This window comes from Miscanthus floridulus, chromosome 15, assembly GCF_019320115.1.
Source record: "Miscanthus floridulus cultivar M001 chromosome 15, ASM1932011v1, whole genome shotgun sequence".
In the NCBI taxonomy this organism is placed as follows: Eukaryota; Viridiplantae; Streptophyta; class Magnoliopsida; order Poales; family Poaceae; genus Miscanthus; species Miscanthus floridulus.
Window position 1 is genome coordinate 2,215,127 of NC_089594.1, and position 20,529 is coordinate 2,235,655.

The 20,529-nt window shown below is 41.2% G+C and overlaps 1 protein-coding gene across 1 annotated transcript; it reads left to right on the forward strand.

Annotated features, from left to right (window-relative positions):
• The first annotated feature begins 1,863 nt into the window (after nucleotides 1-1,863).
• On the forward strand, nucleotides 1,864-5,643 carry LOC136509474 (protein ZINC INDUCED FACILITATOR-LIKE 1-like). The gene is made up of 17 exons (XM_066504261.1): nucleotides 1,864-1,930; nucleotides 2,068-2,180; nucleotides 2,445-2,505; nucleotides 2,634-2,736; nucleotides 2,841-2,943; nucleotides 3,053-3,106; nucleotides 3,195-3,257; nucleotides 3,332-3,381; nucleotides 3,490-3,565; nucleotides 3,880-4,059; nucleotides 4,244-4,331; nucleotides 4,500-4,585; nucleotides 4,674-4,781; nucleotides 4,939-4,983; nucleotides 5,078-5,166; nucleotides 5,337-5,380; nucleotides 5,546-5,643. The coding sequence occupies exons 1-17, from the start codon at nucleotides 1,864-1,866 to the stop codon at nucleotides 5,641-5,643; spliced, it is 1,428 nt and encodes a 475-aa protein (XP_066360358.1).
• Nucleotides 5,644-20,529: the final 14,886 nt, after the last annotated feature.

Sequence of the window (20,529 nt, forward strand, 5' to 3'; positions counted from 1 at the left end):
CGTTTGACACAGGATAATCTTCTCATATATAGCTAGTGCCCACTTGGATATTCATACAGATAGATGTGCAATTACAGGTTACTTAGCTTCTTACAAATGCATTTAATTTCTTCTCTGGCAAGCAACGAATATTGGAAGGACGATGTATGTATCTTTCTGAAAAGAGACTGAAGATAATAATGCCTCTTTTGTGTTTCCCTAGATGCTTTCTTCGAAACAAAAGGCAAAAGAGAGTGCGCTTCCACGGCTTCACACTGCGGGAACCTGGCCAAATTAGTGGCTGAGATAGTGCGCAGTTGCTTTGCTTGTAGGTTGATGGCAGCGTGCAAGACTAACCAGGGGGTCATGTACATGTAATTGATATTTTTCATTTGCAGGGCTACCATGATCATCAGCTGACTTCTAAATTAAAACGAATGTTAACAAATAAATATTTCGATTCTCACATGGAGTGTTTAGCATATTAATTAACACATGCAATAGAACTTAATTGTGTGTACTCACTGTTTCTTGCATATTTTCTTCTCCAAATTAAAATTCGTGCATCACAACTATTTATTAAAGCCTACGCAGTCACCCGTTGTAAGAAAAGACGATGTTACGAAAGCTGATGTCCTTCCATGCTACCTTCTTCAGTAAGCATCAGAGCTTGACTTATGATGCGTTGGGTTGAGGAGCGGACCGGGATGGAACCGATCCATCCCGCTTTCATGGATGTTTGGTTGCCAAACGAGTAGAATGAAGTGGTTCCTGAGAGGAAATATTCAAGCAAGATTCGGGATGTGCTCGCTCTCTCAAATTGGCCAAACGTGCTCATCCCACCGAGAGGCCGTCTTGCTCTGTCTATCTCTCTCACGCTCACCTCCATGCGAGCAGGGCAGGCCGGTGCGGCTAGGTGGTGGCGCGAGCAGGGTAGAGGCGGCGCGGCTAGGCAGCGGCTTGAGCAGGACGGCGCCCGAGCAGGGCTGAGGGTGCGGCTAGGCAGCGGGAATGGCTGCAGGCGGCTAAGTCGGGCCAAGGGGCACACGCACTACTATAGGCCGCATTTGTTGAGGTGGTTTTGTCCCATTGGAATGGTGGCCTGGCTCCCCTTATATAGAGTGCGGGGGCCAGGTTACATGTGGAGAGAGGGGTTCTCCTGACCAAGTGGTTGTGAGCCTAAGGAAGGGAGAAATAAGTAAACTTGGCCTACAAGCAACCCTGTCTTGTCCTGGCATCATGGCACGTTCTGGTATGGTCGTCGTCATGATCTTGTTCGCACGTCGCGGCGTGGCGTGGCATGATGCTACAGTGCCAACCACAGCGGCACTGTTGGAACGGAGGTGGTTCGCCAACTATCCTGTGCGACTTGATCTTGCCGTGGCCTTCGTCATCGTCTTCTGTTCTTCTGGTGGCGTCGTGGTTGCAGTGCGGGAGCAGGTAGCCGCTCCTGGGTCGTCGGTCGCCTTTGCAGGTCGTGATGCCGATGGCCTGGACCCCAGATTGTGAGGTCGAGGCTTCTGGTGGCCTGGCCGGTCATGAAAGTCAAGGCCGGGGTCGTGCGCCCCATCCCATAATGGGTGGAGCCGTATGCCCGTCTTCTCGGGCTAGAATTGGACGGTGCGGTGTTGTACCAGTCGTCACCACCCCACGGTGTTGTCTTGTCTGCATAGAGGTGCGCAGGGATGGCATCTGCCCCGAGATAACATCAGTGAGATAGCTGTTCATAGCGAAAAAGCAAAGGCTGAAACTCAGCATACTTAATTAATCCGTCAGAAAACTTGTCTGCATTATATTCCACCTGAGATCCAACATCACGTTCAGGCATGTATATTAGACTCAGACTCACAGGAGCTAGCTGGATGAGGCTCCCAACAGGAGCCCATGGTGTTGCTTTTACTGAAGACGAAGAGGGAATTTCTGAAACAAAAGATTGTGCAGCAACTATTCGGTATCTTGTAGTGAGAGCGTCCAACATTAGCCAACACGTTGAGACTAATAACGAACATGCCTGCCTACCTTTCTGATCTCTGCATCATCCTACCTGCATGTGCTTTACTACTTTTTACTCCATCGATCGATCGATAGAGAACGTTGCGGCGTTCTCAGATCTGGCTCTGACAAAAGTTTTGTTTTTTTCCCCTTTGTGCCTTTTTTCAGCTTTGCCAATCACGTGCCTCTTCCCCTTCCTGTATTTCATGGTATGTCATATCCTCTTACCTAGTCATTAATGTAGAACTATATGCTGCACTGAATGTGTTCCAGTCTAGCTAGGCTTGGGTCTTTGCAAACATATGCATGTGCATTTTGTTGTGAGGATATTATATTTCCACAGCCAAGCAGTTTCCTCAGTCTGAAGTCACTCAACCTAATGCCATCATTAACTTAAATGGATCATTATGTTGTCTAGCTTATGCTCATTGCTCATTAGTGATCTCTCTTTTCCCACTTTTAATTTCATACAGGTAAGGGACTTCCACATTGCTAAAACAGAGGAAGATATTGGATTTTATGCTGGTTTTCTTGGTATGGTTTTCGCCTCATCATCGATTTACAATTTTAGACAAATATATGTTCCGAAAATGGAGTACAAATATTGTAGAAAATAAAGTAAAAGGTGAAATACTTATGCCACTGTTTCCAATTAATTGTAGCCGCATCATACATGGTGGGCAGAGGCTTTTCTTCAATTTTTTGGGGCATTCTCGCAGACCGTATTGGACGGAAGCCTGTCATCGCATTTTCAATCTTGTCTGTGTATGTATTACAGAAATTCCAAGTGTCAGATCATCTAGGATTTGGATTTCTATATTGATGCAGAAAGACTCAGTTTCATCTACCCACATGCATGCGTTCTGTAGGGTCATATTTAACACACTATTTGGTCTAAGTACAACGTATTGGATGGCAATTACTACAAGACTTGTGCTGGGTGCTCTAAATGGCCTGCTTGCCCCAATAAAGGTACTTCTAAATTACCAGTTCCAATAAAGTCATCTAGATTGCAACTCATGTGTTTAAAATTATAAAAGAAGTATGCTAAATTAGAGGTTACATTTATTAACCATTTCAGGCATATTGCGTTGAAGTTTGTCAAACCGAACATCAGGCACTTGGACTCTCAATTGTAATCTCATCAACCAAGCTCTTTACTGTTTACCCACATAACTCTTTCATTTTGAAGATTTGTCCAACTGAGTGTACTTCAATCATAGGTGAACACGGCATGGGCTTTGGGTCTTATTGTTGGTCCAACTCTTGGAGGTTACCTTTCACAGGTACCAGTTCAAAAAGAAAATAAAAGAAAAGAAAAATATCTCATTTTCTTACTGCAGTATCCTTTTTTTCACAGCCAACTGAGAAATATCCTCACATATTTTCCAAAGATTCTGTCTTTGGCAGGTAAATCGTTCAAGCACAGCACATATTGTCTATTAAGGAATTACAAATTGCTAGGAATTAATGGTGCACATTGCAGATTATCATAGCTCAATTAATTGGATTTTGCAGATTTCCATATCTTTTACCCTGTCTAAGTGTATCAGCATTTGCTACAATTGTCCTCATAAGCTGTGAATGGCTTCCGGTATGTAACACTTTAACCTAACAAAAGCTCTGATCATTTAAATTTCCTTTAGGAAACACTAACACTAGTATCTGTTACATTTTTGCCTTTGTGTGCTATAGTTTTTTTTTTCCTAAACAATAAACATAACATGCAGCATGAGTGCTCTGCCCAAGATGTCAACTACTGAAGTGGACTAATGTCATTTTTGTAAAAAATATGCTTGCCATGTATTCTATGCTACACTGACAAAACAATAAATAGTATTTACTTAACTTCATTCAAGACACTGTTAAGCTATTATTATTACAAATATTATTGTGACTGTATTACAGGAGACTATACATAAACATAAAGTTCCCGAAATGGATACCAAAATATTTAAAGCATTGTCATCAGAAGAGGGTTATTGGGATCCACCTCGCAAGAAGAAGAGTTTGCTCCAGAACAGGCCTTGGATATCAACTATGCTACCTTACTGCTTTTTTAGTCTTCATGACACAGCATATAGTGAGGTACAAAAAATCAGTCTCTCAGAATCCCTGTCTTACTTAGTATATTGCTACTCAGTGGGGTGTTTTAAATTTTAAATGATATTCCAGCAAGCCTATATTCCTCATGAGTTGAAACATCTTGTCTGTCTAGTACTGCTTTAACTACTTAATTTCATCTTGTAATGTACACATCTTTCAATACTAGATACTTTCCTTGTGGGCTGTGAGCGATCGGAAGTATGGCGGCCTTAGCTTCTCAACTGAAGATATTGGTCAGGTTCTTGCTATGGCAGGTATTCCATCCGTCTGCCCTCTGGCTCATAGGTGAATTTTATTTGTTCCTGAATCTTGAAGGCGGATTGTTGCAGTACTGTGTGCGTGTGTGCATGTATAGACACTGATATGGATTTCTCCTTTCATTTTCTTTATAACTGGGGCTTAATTTCCTCCCTACATTTCAGGTGCCAGTCTTCTAGTATACCAGCTTACCATTTATCGCTGGGTTCATAAAATTCTTGGAGCAGTGAACTCATCACGTATTGCATCTGTGAGTTGTCACCTATTGTGTCTTTAAAAAGAAAAAAATAAAAAGTATATTCATGATCATAGCTTAAATTTCAACTATGGTGTTGCAGGCTGTGTCTATACTTGTTCTTGCAACTTATCCCTTTATGACATACCTATCGGGAGTGAAACTTTCATTTGCTCTTTATTCTGCTGCCATGATGAGAAGTGCTCTTGCGGTAAGCCTTTTTTCTTTCAATTGTTTCTTTATAGTTCAAATTAATAAATGATAACTTTCTGAACAACTAAGCTAAAGTAGTGGCAAATAAATAGAAGTAGTTTTCCATAATTTAATGGTATTTAAGTCTACATAATCTTATTTTGCAACATATACAGATCACTGTCAACACAGGAATTTCCCTTCTACAGAATAATGCTGTGGTACGTATGAACTCAAGTGAATCATTCATTTTTGGGATAGTATGCTTACACAAATCAAACAAAACAATGTAATATATCTGAAACTAAATTCCAGTGCCAAGAACAAAGAGGCACCGCAAATGGTATATCAACAACTGCAATGTCATTCTTCAAGTCAATTGCTCCAGTAGGTGCAGGGGCTCTGTAAGTCATTATTTCTGTCTCTCCTTTTCAAACAATACATGAGTATCCAGCATTCAGCTAGTTAACCCGGTAGAATGTTCTTAGTTTCTGATGATGGATATATGTGTTCACTACCAGCATTCAGCTAGTTAACTGTCTATTCTAACTCTGAATGCATATGGGCCATACAGATTCTCATGGGCACAAAAACGTCAAGATGCTGCTTTCCTGCCAGGTAAACTATCAATATTACTATTAACTTGCATCAAGATCCATTTTATTTACATAGTGAGCTTGCCATCTTACTGTTCAGCACAAATTTTTTAGGTATGATATTTTCTTATGAGAGTTGACAGGCAAGAGGAACTTGTGCATACTCATGGTTTTGCTGAATGTGTAGGTGATCAGGTGGTGTTCATGGTGCTGAATCTGGTGCAGCTCCTTGGGCTGATATCCACCTTTGAGCCCTTTCTGGTGTTACCTGCATTGCCAAAGTAGTAGTGTCATGGCTAGAAGACATTATGAAAATGAATGTACCTTGGGACATATTTACAGTTGATCAAGCATAAGCAAGAAAAAAAGCAACATGACTGTTGTCAGTTGTACACTACTGAAGACGTCTGATTAGTCCAAAATCCAAAAATAGTAAATGTCTGTTTAATTAGCAAACTTGATCTAGTTGTACTATCACTGAGACGCAACACGTATCCTCCTAATCAGGTTCGATAATGCTCCCACACGGGCGTCCGTCCGTCAGGACGCCACGCGCCACACTTCGCCTCGCCGCTTTTGCCCATGATGCTCACTCCCGCCTTCGACGTGCGCCTCGTCCACGGCAGTTGCTCCCTCCCGTCGCTCGGCCTGCCCGTCACGCGCCCGGTCTGCGCGGATTCGACCCCCGCGTCGCGTAGCCCGCCCGTTGCGTGGCCCGCCCGCCGCGGCCATCCCTCGGGGCGCCCCCATCCCACGCGCTGCCTCTACTCTCCCCATATCTCGCTCTCTATCTCGCGTCCAATGACAGCAGAGCGCTTCCCCCAACCCCCAATGCAGCCGGGATGCCTCGCCGCTGCCACCCCTCTGATGGCCGCTGGGCGCACGTGACGGGGCGCCTCGGGTCGTTCCCGCCCGAGCCTAGGGCACCCACGAGCACGGCCAGATGCTGGTGGTGGTCGCACGCCGCCGCTCGCCGCCGGCTCCTACCCTGACGACCAGAATCGACCGGCCTGTCCTCCCCTCCCCTATGTTGCAATGCATGTTTCAAGTGTTTCAGAGGTATGTTGCAATTGTTTTATATGGATATTGCAAAAGTAGATCAGGGATGTTGCATATGTTGTAAGCGTTTGTTCAAAATGTTTCATTGTTCCAGACGTTTGTTGCAAGCATTCTGATCTAAATGTTGCATATGTTTCATACATATGCTGCAATAGTATGTACCAAATGTTTTAGTCTTATGTTGCAGTAAGTGTTTTCATGTTGCAAATGTTTAATCTGGAAGTTGCATATATTTCACACATATATGGGTTGAACCCACTTTCGTGGGGTAGTTGGGGTGGGTTATTTGCTTCAATTTTTGGGAGGGGTTGGGTTTGGGGAACAACCTGATAGCCTATGGGTCATGGTGGGTTTCGCCCCATTAGCAGGGCTAGCCACGCTCCTGATTCCCTGTAGGGAATTCACCTATTAGGGGATGGGGATGGGGCCATTTGAACTGCATGGGGATTGATTTGGTAGGAATTTGATCCCCGTCGAGGATGACGTAAACGAGGATGGTTCCTTGGTCCTCGTCCCTGATCCTCGCTTCCTCGACCCGCTACGACATGTACGAGAGTGGAGAGGTGAACCAGAGAGCAAAGCACCAGATGGGAATAGCTCTAGGACTATCTAAAGGCCCATTATCCATTGTCGAGTATATATGCCACTACTAACCCTAAGTCTCAGGTGGCCAACTCTTCAGTCCACACCAATCGCCACCCACCAGAGCTCTAGAGCACCATGCCACCACCACTGCGTTGCCAGAGGAACATTAGTAGTTCTAATAAATTGGCAATGAAATCTTTGTTTCATGTGTCATGTACTCGTGCTACCTTTGCTCTAACAGTTTTATTACGGGGATGGGGATCCCCGCGGGGATTAATTACCAGTCGGGTAACAGGGATGAGGAGAAAAGTGTCCCCACAAACATTGATGGGGACAGCTGGACGGGGAATTCCCCCCCGCTGGGACAGGGATATGGAGCCATTCCCCGACGGGGAATTCCCCATTGCCATCTCTAATTCTAGTGCTATTTTACATTTTGTGTATTGCAAGAAAACAAACCAACTGACATATGTCAATGCAAAAAAAAAGACATGTGGTGTCTTCTTGGAGGACCCATCTTATGAGGTATTTGACTATTTTTTATATGTTCTCTTATATATTTGCTCCTTTATTTTCTAGAGTTGGCCTCCCTTCATTCATAATCTGCTAAGTCATCAAGTTCCACCATTGTTTTGGTGGGAGAGAATAAAGATGTCACACTGCCAGTTGATGCTCAATGAGATTATCTCCACAAATGCTACTACCACCAAAACACCATCGTGGTTGCATCGATTGCACGTGAAAAAAGGAATATCTATGCCATCCAACCTACAAATTGATAACCTCATCTATGGAGATGGATCCCAACCTTCACTATGCTTGCCTCTACCAACTTCTTCCTCCCTTCATCATAAAAACCCTCTTGTCATTACCAAACACCAGGCTCAGAAGGCTAATAAGCTCAAAAAGTGTAAACCACCTCGCAATCCAACAAGATAGAGCCCAAGATTTAACAGACCTCACCTGTCGCAACCACAACCACAGCCACAACCCACCACCAAGGTTTCTAATGTTTCAGGGATCCCGTCCTTTGATCCAATAGATACCTTGCCCCTTAATAAGGCTTTTCGCAAGAAAAAGCAATCCACCAGCAGCACATTGCGCAATGTTTACTACACCATCATCGACGCTAGTATTGATAAATGCAAGGCCAACAAAAAATCAATCTGTAGCGATGACTTTGGGAAGGCCTCTAGGAAAAATCATGAGGAGACCTTTGAACAACATGATTCCATCGTAAAGGGAAAGCAAAGGTTTAGTCTCCTCTCCAAGATGCAAGAAAACTATGAGAAGAAGAAGGAGAAAGAGGCCATCTTACAGGTAACTATTCTTTATGCCTTCTAGTACTTTTATTACTTCTAAACTTTTTTCCTTGTATCAAGAAAACTAGAATTGAGTTGTTTGAATTGTTGGTGTGTACATAGTTTGAAAATGCATTTTGGCATATAGTATAATGCTGTGTTGGGAATGACATAATTAGTTAAGGATGTCGACATTATATCTTTATTTTAGGTTCATCAAATTTTTCCTATGTGCAGTGAAATGATAGTGTTGATTTAATTGCTCAAGATATTTATTATGCATGTAACATTGAGTGGTGAATTTAGTATGCTCCAGCTCAAATACATGTACCTATGTGCCTATGTATGTTCAATCATGCATATTTAAGGTTACACATGCCTTAAGGTCCATAAATGTAAAAGTATGTGTGTAGATAATGCTACCCAATTCTAGGATAATTTAAATATTTTATTGATTACTTTTTTTGTGAGAAGGAAAAGAGCACTAAAGTCAAGAATAATCATAAAACTGAGCGTACGGCAAGTGCAGCCAGGAAGAGGTCCCGAAGCATTGATATCACTGTCATTGACACTAGTATTGATGGATGGAAAGCCACCAAAAAAAACTCACCTATGGGGGAGAATTTTGGGAGGTTGCTAACAAAAAATCAATGCTGGCCTCTCTGAACAAGAGGACGCCTATGAGGAGAAGGAGAAAATGACTGCTTCACAGGTGACTACCCTTTATGCCATTTGGTACTTATACAAACTTAACTTGATCCTCCTTATATGGAGGAAACTATGATTCAACTATTTGATTAGTTGGTGTGTAAAAAATTTGTAATTTTACATGAAAATCGACCATATGTTTGTGTTGGGAATGCTTATCAATAGGTAAGGGTGATAATACTATTTGTTTCTCTTAGTTTCACCAAATTCTTCCAATGTGCATTAAAATATCAATGTTCATCTCATTTTTTTTAAAAAAATCATGTCCTAGATGATTTAACTAAATTTAGTGATTAGTTACTATACTTTAGACCAATAGAATGCATCCATGTGCCCAAGCAGGTCTAATTATGCATATTTAGGTTACACACGTGCCCATGGACAATAGTGAAGTGGAACATGAAAGTGTGGGTGTATATAAAAACAATCATTTCTAGCATACTTCCATTGTTGTGCTATCTTTTTCTAGGAAATAAATGTTACTATGTATGTTGTCATTTTGTGTCATAACTCGTTTCCATGCATCAATGGTGATAATTGTTGTTGCATGTCTGTTTGTGAAATGAAACATTGTTCTTTGAAGCGCATTGCTTAGGTAGTGGAAGAGAAAAGAAAAAAAATCAATGTGTTTTGGTTGTAGTTATGATATCAATGTAAAAAAACTTTGGCGTCGGATTTATGTACTATCTATGATGACTAAATAGATTTTCTCATATAGGTATATAAATCACCTTATGAGCAAGGTCGGCGGTTGCTTCTATTGTTATATCAAACAATAGATGCCATATATAAGTTATTTGTTTAGTGTCAAACATAAATATTTGGTGAACACCCAAAAACTAATCTTAAGCTCGTTCTTATTGTTGTGTCGTGTGACTAAGAAGAAATGTGTGGGATATCAAACTATAGATAAAAAGGAATCTACCTTCATATATATTTTCTCTAATTTGCACGTAGTTTAGTAATGTTATGGAGTTTATGTAGTGTGTTTAGGTCCTTGGAATTAATTGTATCCAAACATGTCTATTTACTCTAATGCTTTTGTATTACTATATGTTAGATAACATAAGGAAGCACACCCATATGTACTCCTCGCAATCCATCTTTGATGTGAAACTCATTCATTGACACTTAAGCGACTTGCTAATAAACCCACAATTTGTCACTGAGTTTCCTGAGCCTATTGAAGTAGCATTTTGGTTCATTGTATTACAAATATGGAAGTTTCTGATAACTTTTCTAGTTGTTCATTGACTTTGTCTTGATAATTAACTTCCTCATGAGAAAAATGCATATAGTGTTAATAATTATTTGCACTAAGGATATTGTTCTATCCAACTATAAGTTTTTGTACATTTTGCATGATGGAATAATATTAAGGGTTATTAAGAGTCAATTAGCAAACATATAATAATATAAAGTACACAACCTCAGCATTACATACATTAAGGATTTACCTAATTATTTTTACTACAGGGAATCATGCTTTCTAGTGGTGAAGGTGTCACTGAAATATTGGATGATCAAATTCAAACTAAAAAAAGGTAATTCTATGGGTTCACCATTTGCATTAGAGTGCTCTAGTGTTGAGGCAAAAAATACATTAAGTGATGCATATTCTTGATATGATAAAGATATTTTCTTTTACATAAATATTGCAGGACTAGATGCTCTCAACCAGTACCAGAAGACAATGGTCACACCACTGTTCACATACAAACCATAAGAAGGAAAAAAATCTCAGACATCATAACACCGGTTTAAAGGGGGAAATTAAGCAAAGGTTTATGTAGGAAAAGAACATCGCCATTTTATTGTTATCGATGAATTACGTTAACTCAGGTCAGTTTGTTTTATCATTTCTATCCGCTGAAGTTGTCAATAAACCCATATAAATATTTTAATTATTGTGGTTCCTGGCAATTGATAGTGGAATAATGCTTTATTAGAAAATAAAGCTATTGCAAGTACATGAAGCATTAGATTCTCTTGTTGGATTTAGCCTATATTGCTATGCTTTGTTCTAGATGGAAAAAAAATAAGGCAGCAGGACCTGATAGCATACCAATTGAATTCTACCAATCATGCTAGAACATTGTCAAAGATGACATTGTCCAATTGTTCTCTGACTTCTATGCAGGAAAAATAGACATTAGCAGACTAAACTATGGCATCATAACTTTGCTCCCAAAAGTTAAGGAGGCTACTAAGACACAACAATAGAGACCTATATGCCTTCTAAACTGTTTGTACAAGCTAATTACTAATGTTCTAACCTTGAGAATTGAGCACCATGCTGACAAGCTTATTCATTTAGCTCAATTAGCCTTTACGAAAAGAAGGAACATAATGTCTGGTATTTTGACTCTTCATGAGATTTTACATGAAACCAAGGTTAAAAAGGAGGTTGCGGTAATCTTGAAGTTAGACTTTGAGAAAGCATATGACAAGGTGAACTGGAATTTCCTTTTGTGGTGCAGTTGGATCAAACAGGTAGTCTCATGGGACACTATTAGTGTTAGACTGAACAACCTAAACCTATACATTAAAAGCTATAAAGAAGTGAGACAGGGTGATCCTTTATCTCCAATTCTTTTCAATTTTGTGGCTGATTGTCTAACTAGGATGATCCATAATGCCCAACGAAATGAATTGCTATCTGGTTTAATATCTCATATTGTTCCTAATGGAGTGGCAATCCTCCAATATGCTGGTGATACAATTATATGCTTGAACATAATTTGGAAGGTGCTAGAAACATGGAACTTTTACTCGACCTGTATGAAATGATGGCTGGTCTCAAAATTAACTTTAACAAAAGTGGAGTTGTGATGCTCAATGATGGTAGCAACCTAGCTCAGTTGTATGCAGAGATCTTTATTTAACTGCCAAATTGGGTACTTCCCTATAAAATACTCACTACTGGAGTCCGCGGCTTTGCCGAGTGTTTTTACACTCGGCAAAGAGCCTGTTGACACCGTTTTTTGCACGTGTCAAAATGATCAGAGTGGGCTAATCGGCAGGAGGAAAGTTACTGTATACGCTGACAGCCGATAAAAATTAGCTTGTAAAGATGGTTGCCGATGAATGGTGGTGATCGATGGAAAGGTTGATTTAGACTCGGGCGTTGCCGATAAGGTTGAAGATGTTATTGTCGATGCCGATGAAGGAAGGCTTGAAGACTACTGCCGATGAAACAGGAAGTATGCCGATGGAAAGGAGGTCGGTGAGATTTCCATCGTAATTGAGGTGGACAGGGAAATAGATAGGAGTTTATTTCCTTTTCTATATTTGTTAGAGTATGATTCATGTAAGAGTCACGTGTTTCCTTAGATATGGACTTAGTGTCCTAGTTGTATTTGGTTATGTCTCTTTAGATCAGGGTATAAATATAGATTGAGGGGCAATGTAATAAATAATCAATCAATATCAAAACCAATTTTTACTCCTATTTGCATCTACTTACTTTTCGGCGACTTCGTCAATTTGCATATTTTTCCTTTTTACGAGTTCTCATTGATTCGGCGAGTTGCATCGTTTCAGTGCAACCTTCGGCGATTCTCGAGTTCCGTGTGAGTACCTCTTGGCCGTGACTTCCAGGCGTATCGCTGTTGTCAGGACCAAAGTGCTCGTATCTTCATCCTTGTCGATTAACAGGTCAAATCGACTGGCACGCTTTGGATATCGATTCGGGTATTAGCCCTTTGTGTTTGCAGATCCACTTTTGCATCAACACATCTTTTGGCATGCCCGGTGGGACCAATCAATCCGATCAATATGTTCAATTCCGAGATCGATTCAGGGAACATTATCGCGGTATCAGAAGAAGATCTCAAGGAAGAGCAGAGGCAGGCTATGGAAAAGGCTGTAGAAGAATACAGGCAGCTTTGTCTGACATCGTTTAGCCTGAACAAGAGTGGACAAGTCATCCAGAAGTAAGATTTGTCGTTGCCTCGGCAGGTTACCTTTGACTCCAATCCTGGTAAACTTCAAGAGATGGTTAATTCTACAGTAAATCATGCTTTGATTAATCATTCCAATGTGCTGTCCAATACTGTTCATAATGCTGTGGTTCGAACTCTCAAAGAAGGACAAGCATCACCGCATTACATTGGGCCTGCCTATCACCAACCAGAGCCAGCATCTGTCAATACTCCATCGGCTCCCTCGGCCGTTGTAGGTACAGAAGTTACTTCTCCTCCAGTATCGGCAGGCTTACCTAATATTCAATCTACACCGATACGATCAGATCCGGTGCTACCAGGAGGACGAGTTCAGCTTAATACAGATCTAGCGGCATCAGCTATGTCAGGCCCTGTGTCTCAGAATAGCCAGATTCCTGCTAATTGGTGGGGATATAGTATGCCTCCGGAGTCATCTGCTTTCAATCCTGGGTTACCTCAAGTGTTTGATGCAGTAGGAAAAGCTCCTATACCATCGGCTGTTTCGCCGATGGCTCAAGTGCCTCAATATGCCATAGCAACTACTGTGCAACTAACTCCAGGAGGTTTCTAGATGCCTTTGGTTCAAACACCCAATTCAAGTCCATCGGCAAGCTTACTGCTGATGCAGCAGAAAGCCCCTGTTATGAGTCAAACTGGAGTTCAGTTCATGCCTCAAGCTGGTTATAATTATCCAACAATGTCAGCAAATTACCAGCCATCGGTAAGTTTTGTACCGATAAGTTCTAATAATGGTTGGTCAGGACAGTTACCTGTTCAACATACAGTTCAGCAAAATCAGCAGGTTGTAGGGATTCAACAAGGTCATGTGCAAGCTGGTTTCCAGAATCAAGCATCGGCAGCTCAGCCGATGAATCCTTTCCAACAGGTTAATGGACCACAAGTAACGGCAAATATGCCAATTGCTGGAGATCGTGGGCCACAAAGATATGTGGAGGGATATCAGCAGGCACCTCCCGTAGAAATTCAGCCAGTTCGTCAGCAGGAGGCTGATGCTTTTTGGGCTGATAAGATAGCAGAAATTATGAAGGATCAGTTTGGGATAAAGCCCAAGGTCAATACTTATTCTTATCGGACTCCATACCCTCCTGCATATGATTTAATTCCTCTCCCAAATCGGTACAAGGTACCAGATTTCACTAAATTCTCTGGACAAGATGATACATCAATAATGGAACACATCAATCGCTTCATTATTCAATGTGGAGAGGCAGCTAGCAGAGATGAATTAAGAGTTCGATTATTTTCATCATCTTTGTCTGGATCGGCATTTACATGGTTCATTTCATTACCACCAAATTCTATTATTACTTGGGTTGATCTAGAAAAACAGTTTTATAAGTATTTCTTTGCTGGAATCCATGAAAAGAAGCTTACCGATTTAGTAAAATTGAAATAGCGTAATGATGAATCGGTAGAAAGCTTTGTGCAAAGGCTACGAGATGTAAAAAATAAGTGCTACAGCCTGGTGCTGGATGATCGGCAGCTTGCCGATCTGGCTTTCCAAGGGTTATTGCCACATCTTAAAGACAGATATGCTTCTCAGGAGTTTGAAAGCCTCAGTCATCTTGTGCAAAGGATCTCTGATCAAGATACTAGGGTTTTTGAACCTAAAAAGAATTGGAGTAAAAAAGTATCATTTGTTGAAGAAGTAGGAGATTCTGATTCTGATGAAGAACCAGTTATCGGCTTAGCTAAGTGGGTTAAGAATAAAAAACCGATATCTTGTCCCTTTGGTCAGAAAGAACCAGAAAAGTTTACCTTTGATATCACCAAGGCCGACAAGATATTTGATCTTCTGCTTCAAGAGGGCCAAATTAAGCTATCACCTAATCATGTGATCCCATCTGCAGAGGAGTTGAAGAAGATCTTGTACTGCAAATGGCACAATGCAACTTCACACAGTACAAATGAGTGCAAGGTATTCAGGCAACAGTTACAATCGGCTATTGAATCTGGGAGAATTAAGTTTGGTGCTTCCAAGGCCTAGAAGCCGATGAAAATTGATCAACACCCTTTTCCAGCAAATATGTTGGAGGCCAAAGGGAAGACCAAGGTATTGACGTCAGAGGCTGCTGAGAAAAACGCATCAGTGGATCCCCAACATCGGATAACTACCGATGATGCAAAAAGTAAGGGTTTGCTGGGAGAAAGCAGTAGTTCCAAAAACCCTCCTCGACCTGGCATTGTGATTACCCATCGAAGACAGCAGGAGGGTTGGCGTCAGCGTAAGGACCGATATCGACAACAGCAAGAAGAGAGACGTCGAGAAGAATGGTATCGGCATAAAAATCATTGGAGGTGCCCGTTTTTCATCCATTGTTGGGAAGAAGGTATTAAATTGCCAACTGTTGAAAATTGCCCTGAGTGCAATGGTTGTTATGGGGTCAATCGGTCAGAAAGGAGGTTTCAACCTGGCAATCAGGGTTTATTTATCAATGAGTCGATCAAAGGCAGAGCATCAGTGCATGATCGACTGGGGGGCAGACTTAGTGTACATGAAAGGCTTGGTAAACGCGCTGGATATTTTCCAAGGAATCAAGAGGAGCTTGAGGAGATGGCAAACGCAAGAGTTCCCGATGAAGAAATATTCTACAGGGACCCTAATATACGCCGTGTGGAATCAACTGGGACCTGTTATCAGCCGGTTTGGAAGACCAAGTTTCCTCGATGGTGCCCGGAGGGTCTGACAAAGACACAGAAAAGAAGGATGCAACGTGAGCATCAGGAGGATTTATACCGAGAGGAAAATTCCTCCAATGAGAGGTCCGGTCATCAGCAGTGGCAAGTAAAACATAAAAATAAGGGTCCATCGGCGGATGTTAATATGGTATTCATGTTGCCGATGGAGTTTTTGGCACTATCTGATAATAAGGAAGAAGTTGTTCTCTCTGATCAAGTAGCTCAGTTGACACTAGATCCAATGATGGCTGTTTTTGAGAAACCTACTGATGACGAGAGACAGCATCTTAAGGCTTTGTTTATGAAAGGCAGAGTTGATGGGCTACCTGTATCTAAGATACTTATCGATGGAGGGGCTGCGATTAATATTATGCCTTATGTGATGTATCGGAAACTTGGTAAGGGAGATCAAGACTTGACCAAAACTGATATGATGCTGAAGGATTTTGAAGGCAATGTGTCACCGGCTAAAGGGGCAGTATGCGTTGAATTGACCATCGGCAGCAAAACCTTACCGACGACGTTCTTTGTTATTAATGGCAAGGGTGCATATAATCTGCTTCTAGGGAGGGATTGGATTCATGCTAATTGTTGTGTTCCTTCTACAATGCATCAATGCCTCGTACAGTGGATTGGGGATAAGATTGAGGTTGTTCCTGGTGATTCTTCTTATATCATCGCATCGGTAGAATCAGATACTTATGAGCGAACTAAATGCATATCAGGAGAAGTTTGGGAAAAAGAATTCCTTAGAGTGGCTGATTATGAAATTCCACCGATCCAAGCAGTCGGTTCTGAAGAAGAGTTTTAATGGATAGGTTTGCCGATGATGGAAAATTAGGTCAAGGGTTCACATCAGCAGATGATTTAGTAGAAGTAGATATTGGTGATGGTGATAGGCCAAGACCTACTTTTATTAGTGCTAAGTTAGATTCCAAGTGTAAGCAGCAAATAACTGATTTGTTAAAAGAGTATAAAGATTGTTTTGCTTGGGATTATACTGAGATGCCTGGATTAGACCGATCGATAGTTGAACATTGGTTACCTATCAAATCTGGATTTCGGCCACATCAGCAGCCAGCGCGCCGATGCAACCCTAATATACTTCCTGACATTAAGGCCAAAATAACTAAATTAATTGAGGCGAAGTTTATTCGGCAGTGTCGATATGCAGAGTGGATCTCTAATGTGGTTTCTGTTTATAAGAAAAATGGAAAACTTCGTGTTTGTATTGATTTCAGGAATCTTAACAAAGCCACACCGATGGATGGCTATCCAATGCTGATTGCTAATTTGTTGATTGATGCTGCAGCCGGACATCAAATTATCAGCTTCATGGATGGTAATGCAGGTTACAATCAAATATTCATGGCTGAAGAAGATATTCCCAAGACTGCTTTTAGATGTCCAGGTCATGTAGGGTTGTTTGAATGGATAGTCATGACATTTGGTTTGAAAAATGCCGGTGCTACTTATCAAAGAGCTATGAACTTTATTTTTCATGAATACATCGGCACATTAGTGGAGATCTACATTGATGATGTAGTGATTAAGTCTGGAGATATCACAAAACATCTAGCTGATCTACGAAAGATACTGGAGTGCACAAGGAAGCATGGATTGAAGATGAATCCTAATAAGTGTGCATTTGGTGTATCAGCAGGTCAATTCTTGGGTTTTATGGTGCATCAGCGGGGCATCGAAATCAGTAGGAAGTCTATTGATGCAATTAGCAAGGTGGTTGCTCCTGCCAATAAAACCGAATTGCAATCTTTGATCGGTAAGATTAATTTCATTAGAAGATTCATATCTAATCTGTCGGGTAAGATCAAGGCTTTCAGTCCATTACTTAAATTGAAAGCCGATCAGGAATTTGTATGGGGAGCTGAGCAGCAGTTAGCCCTAGATGAAATTAAGAGATATTTAACAAATCCTCCAGTGCTAGTTCCACCTCAACATGGGAAACCTTTCAGGTTGTATTTGTCAACTGATGATACCGTTATCAGTTCAGCTCTTATTCAAGAATTTGAAGAGAAAGAACATGTTATTTATTATTTGAGCAGAAGATTAGTGGATGCTGAGACAAGGTATTCGGCCATCGAAAAATTATATCTATGTTTATACTTTTCTTGTGTCAAATTAAGACATTATTTGTTATCTGCCGAATGTACGGTCATATGCAAAGACGACGTAGTCAAGTATATGTTGTCGATGCCGATATTAAGTGGTAGAATCGGCAAGTGGATGTTAGCATTATCAGAATTTGAACTACGTTACAAATCGACTAAGGCAGTTAAGGGGCAAGTTATGGCTGATTTTGTCACTCAGCATTGTAATACAGTGGACTCTCTGGAGGTTGCTCCTTGGACACTTTTCTTCGATGGGTCCACATGTGGTGAAGGAGCAGGTATCGGCATTGTGTTGATTTCACCTCAAGGAAGGAAGTATGAGTTTTCATTGCCGATTGTTGCTACATCGACAAACCATCAGGCTAAATACCAAGCCTTGATAAAAGGGTTAGAATTGCTGAAGGAGATACGTGCCGATGCTGTTGAAATCTTTGGTGATTCTATGCTAGTTATAAATCAATTGGCTAGGATTTATGAATGCTGAAGTGAAGTTTTAATTTCGTATTATGAAAGATGTTTGCAATTGTTGAAAGGGTTTAGAGATTTTCGTCTTGAACATATTTCTCGACTGCATAATGAAGAGGCTAATCGACTAGCTCAGCATGCTTCAGGGTATCAGCCTATTCAGGAAGTGCTAACATCGGCGGTCGATACCGATGACTGGAGAAAGGAGATTGTCGATTATTTAAAGGATCCATATAAAAAGGTTGAAAGACGTATAAGGTTCCAAGCTACCAAGTATGTGCTCCTCGATGATGAATTATATTATCGAACTATAGATGGAGTTTTACTCAGATGTGTTAGCAGTGATGAATCGAAAAGCTTGATGGGTGAAATTCATGAAGGAGTGTGTGGAGCGCATCAATCGGCTTTCAAGATGAAGTGGATGATCAGAAGGAATGGATACTATTGGCCGACTATTCTTGAAGATTGTTTTAAGTATTTTAAGGGATGTCAGGGGTGTCAAAAGTTTGGTAATATTCAAAGAGCGCCTGCATCGGCTATGAACCCTATAATTAAACCTTGGCCATTCCGGGGATGGGCTATCGATCTCATCGGTCAGATTTATCCGCCATCGAGCAAAGGACATAAATTTATTCTGGTTGCCACCGATTATTTCACAAAATGGGTTGAGGCAATTCCTTTAAAAAAGGTGACATCGGCTAATATGATCGATTTTGTGAAAGAGCATATTGTTTACCGATTTGGTATTCCTCAAACTATCACTACCGATCAGGGTACTATGTTTACATCGGGAGAATTTGATGAGTTTGCTGTAGGTATGGGAATTAAAGTTTTAAATTCTTCTCCATATTATGCTCAAGCTAATGGTCAGGCTGAGGCTTCTAACAAAAGGATCATCAAACTCATTAAGCGTAAAATTAGAGAAAATCCTAAGAGGTGGCATGCAGTATTAAATGAAGCCTTGTGGTCATATCGGATGTCATGTCATGGTGCAACCAAAGTAACGCCTTATCAGTTAGTATATGGGCACGACCCAGTATTACCTTGGGAAATTAAAATTGGCTCTAGGCGAATACATTCTCAAAATCAGCTGACAGCCGATGATTATGATACTCTTATGAAGGATGAGTTGGAAGATGTGGCGGGTCATCGGTTAAGGGCTTTAGTTAGCATCGAAGAAAATAAGAAAAGAGTAGCCAGATGGTATGACAAGAAGCTGAAGGTAAAGGAGTTTGCCGATGGAGATCTGGTCTGGAAATTGATTTTACCAATTGAGACTACAAGTTCAAAGTTTGGAAAGTGGTCTCCTAATTGGGAAGGTCCATATCGGATAAATCAGTCTGTTCCTGGTAACGTGTATATTCTAGAAACCCTCGAAGGGGTTATGTTTCCCAGAGCATTAAATGGAAAATATTTAAAGAAATATTACCCTAGTATCTGGATGGATGCATAAAAGTATAAGTGCCGATAACAGTCCTATCGGCTAGAATTATACAAGGATGTCAATGTCTCATAAAGTGTCGATGCAATAGACAAGATTTACAAGTTTAACAAGGATTGGATAGCCAATATCGCACGCAGGCAAATCTGGTCGGCTTCCTTCATTTCTTTGATGTCTTCATCGGCAGCACCCTCCACAGGCTTGAGTTTTTTCTTCATGGCCAAGGCTTTGCGAGCCTGGATGTCTCTTTCTTGCTGAAGGGCCTTGATGGCATTGGGTAGCTGGCTTTCTTCTTGTTGAGCATGAGTTAAGGCTGCCTCGACTTCTTTCAATTCAGCCAATAGAGCCATCTTCTTTGCCGATAAATCTAAGATTTTCTGCTTAAGTTCAGCGCCCGAAGTCTGCAAGTTGCCGATGCCCTTGTGCTTCTCATCGGCAATTTGTTTCAGTTGTAGCATCTCTTCTTTGAGTTGAGCCTGAGCTGCTCTATCGGCAATGCGTTGAGCAGCCCGTTGATATTGCAGTTGGCGGCTTTCTAAATGGGCTGCTGGGAAGAGTACTTCTTCAACATCGGTAGGGACCTGACCACGGATTGTTTTGAAAATTGCCTTTGTGGGGTCCGAGTCATCTACCAGTTGGGCGGTATCCTGCTGTAACAAGTTCAGGAGAGCTTCCAACTTGGACTTAATTTCTGCCGATATTGTTCCTAGTGCAAGGGAAGAACTTGTTTCCTCTCCATCATCGTCAGAAACGTCAATGGCAAAGGAAAATAGGCTGTTTGGGGAGTCTTGTTCCTGAGGAAAAGAAAAAAAGGTCTGTTAAGGATAAGTATGAATATT

Excerpts from the sequence above, each read along its gene's own strand:
- LOC136509474 (XM_066504261.1), top strand. The coding sequence starts at position 1,864 with ATGGTGTTGCTTTTACTGAAGACGAAGAGGGAATTTCTGAAACAAAAG. Across the intron at positions 3,382-3,489 it reads AAAGATTCTGTCTTTGGCAG|ATTTCCATATCTTTTACCCT; the intron begins GTAAATCGTTCA and ends TGGATTTTGCAG. Across the intron at positions 4,984-5,077 it reads TTCTACAGAATAATGCTGTG|TGCCAAGAACAAAGAGGCAC; the intron begins GTACGTATGAAC and ends ACTAAATTCCAG.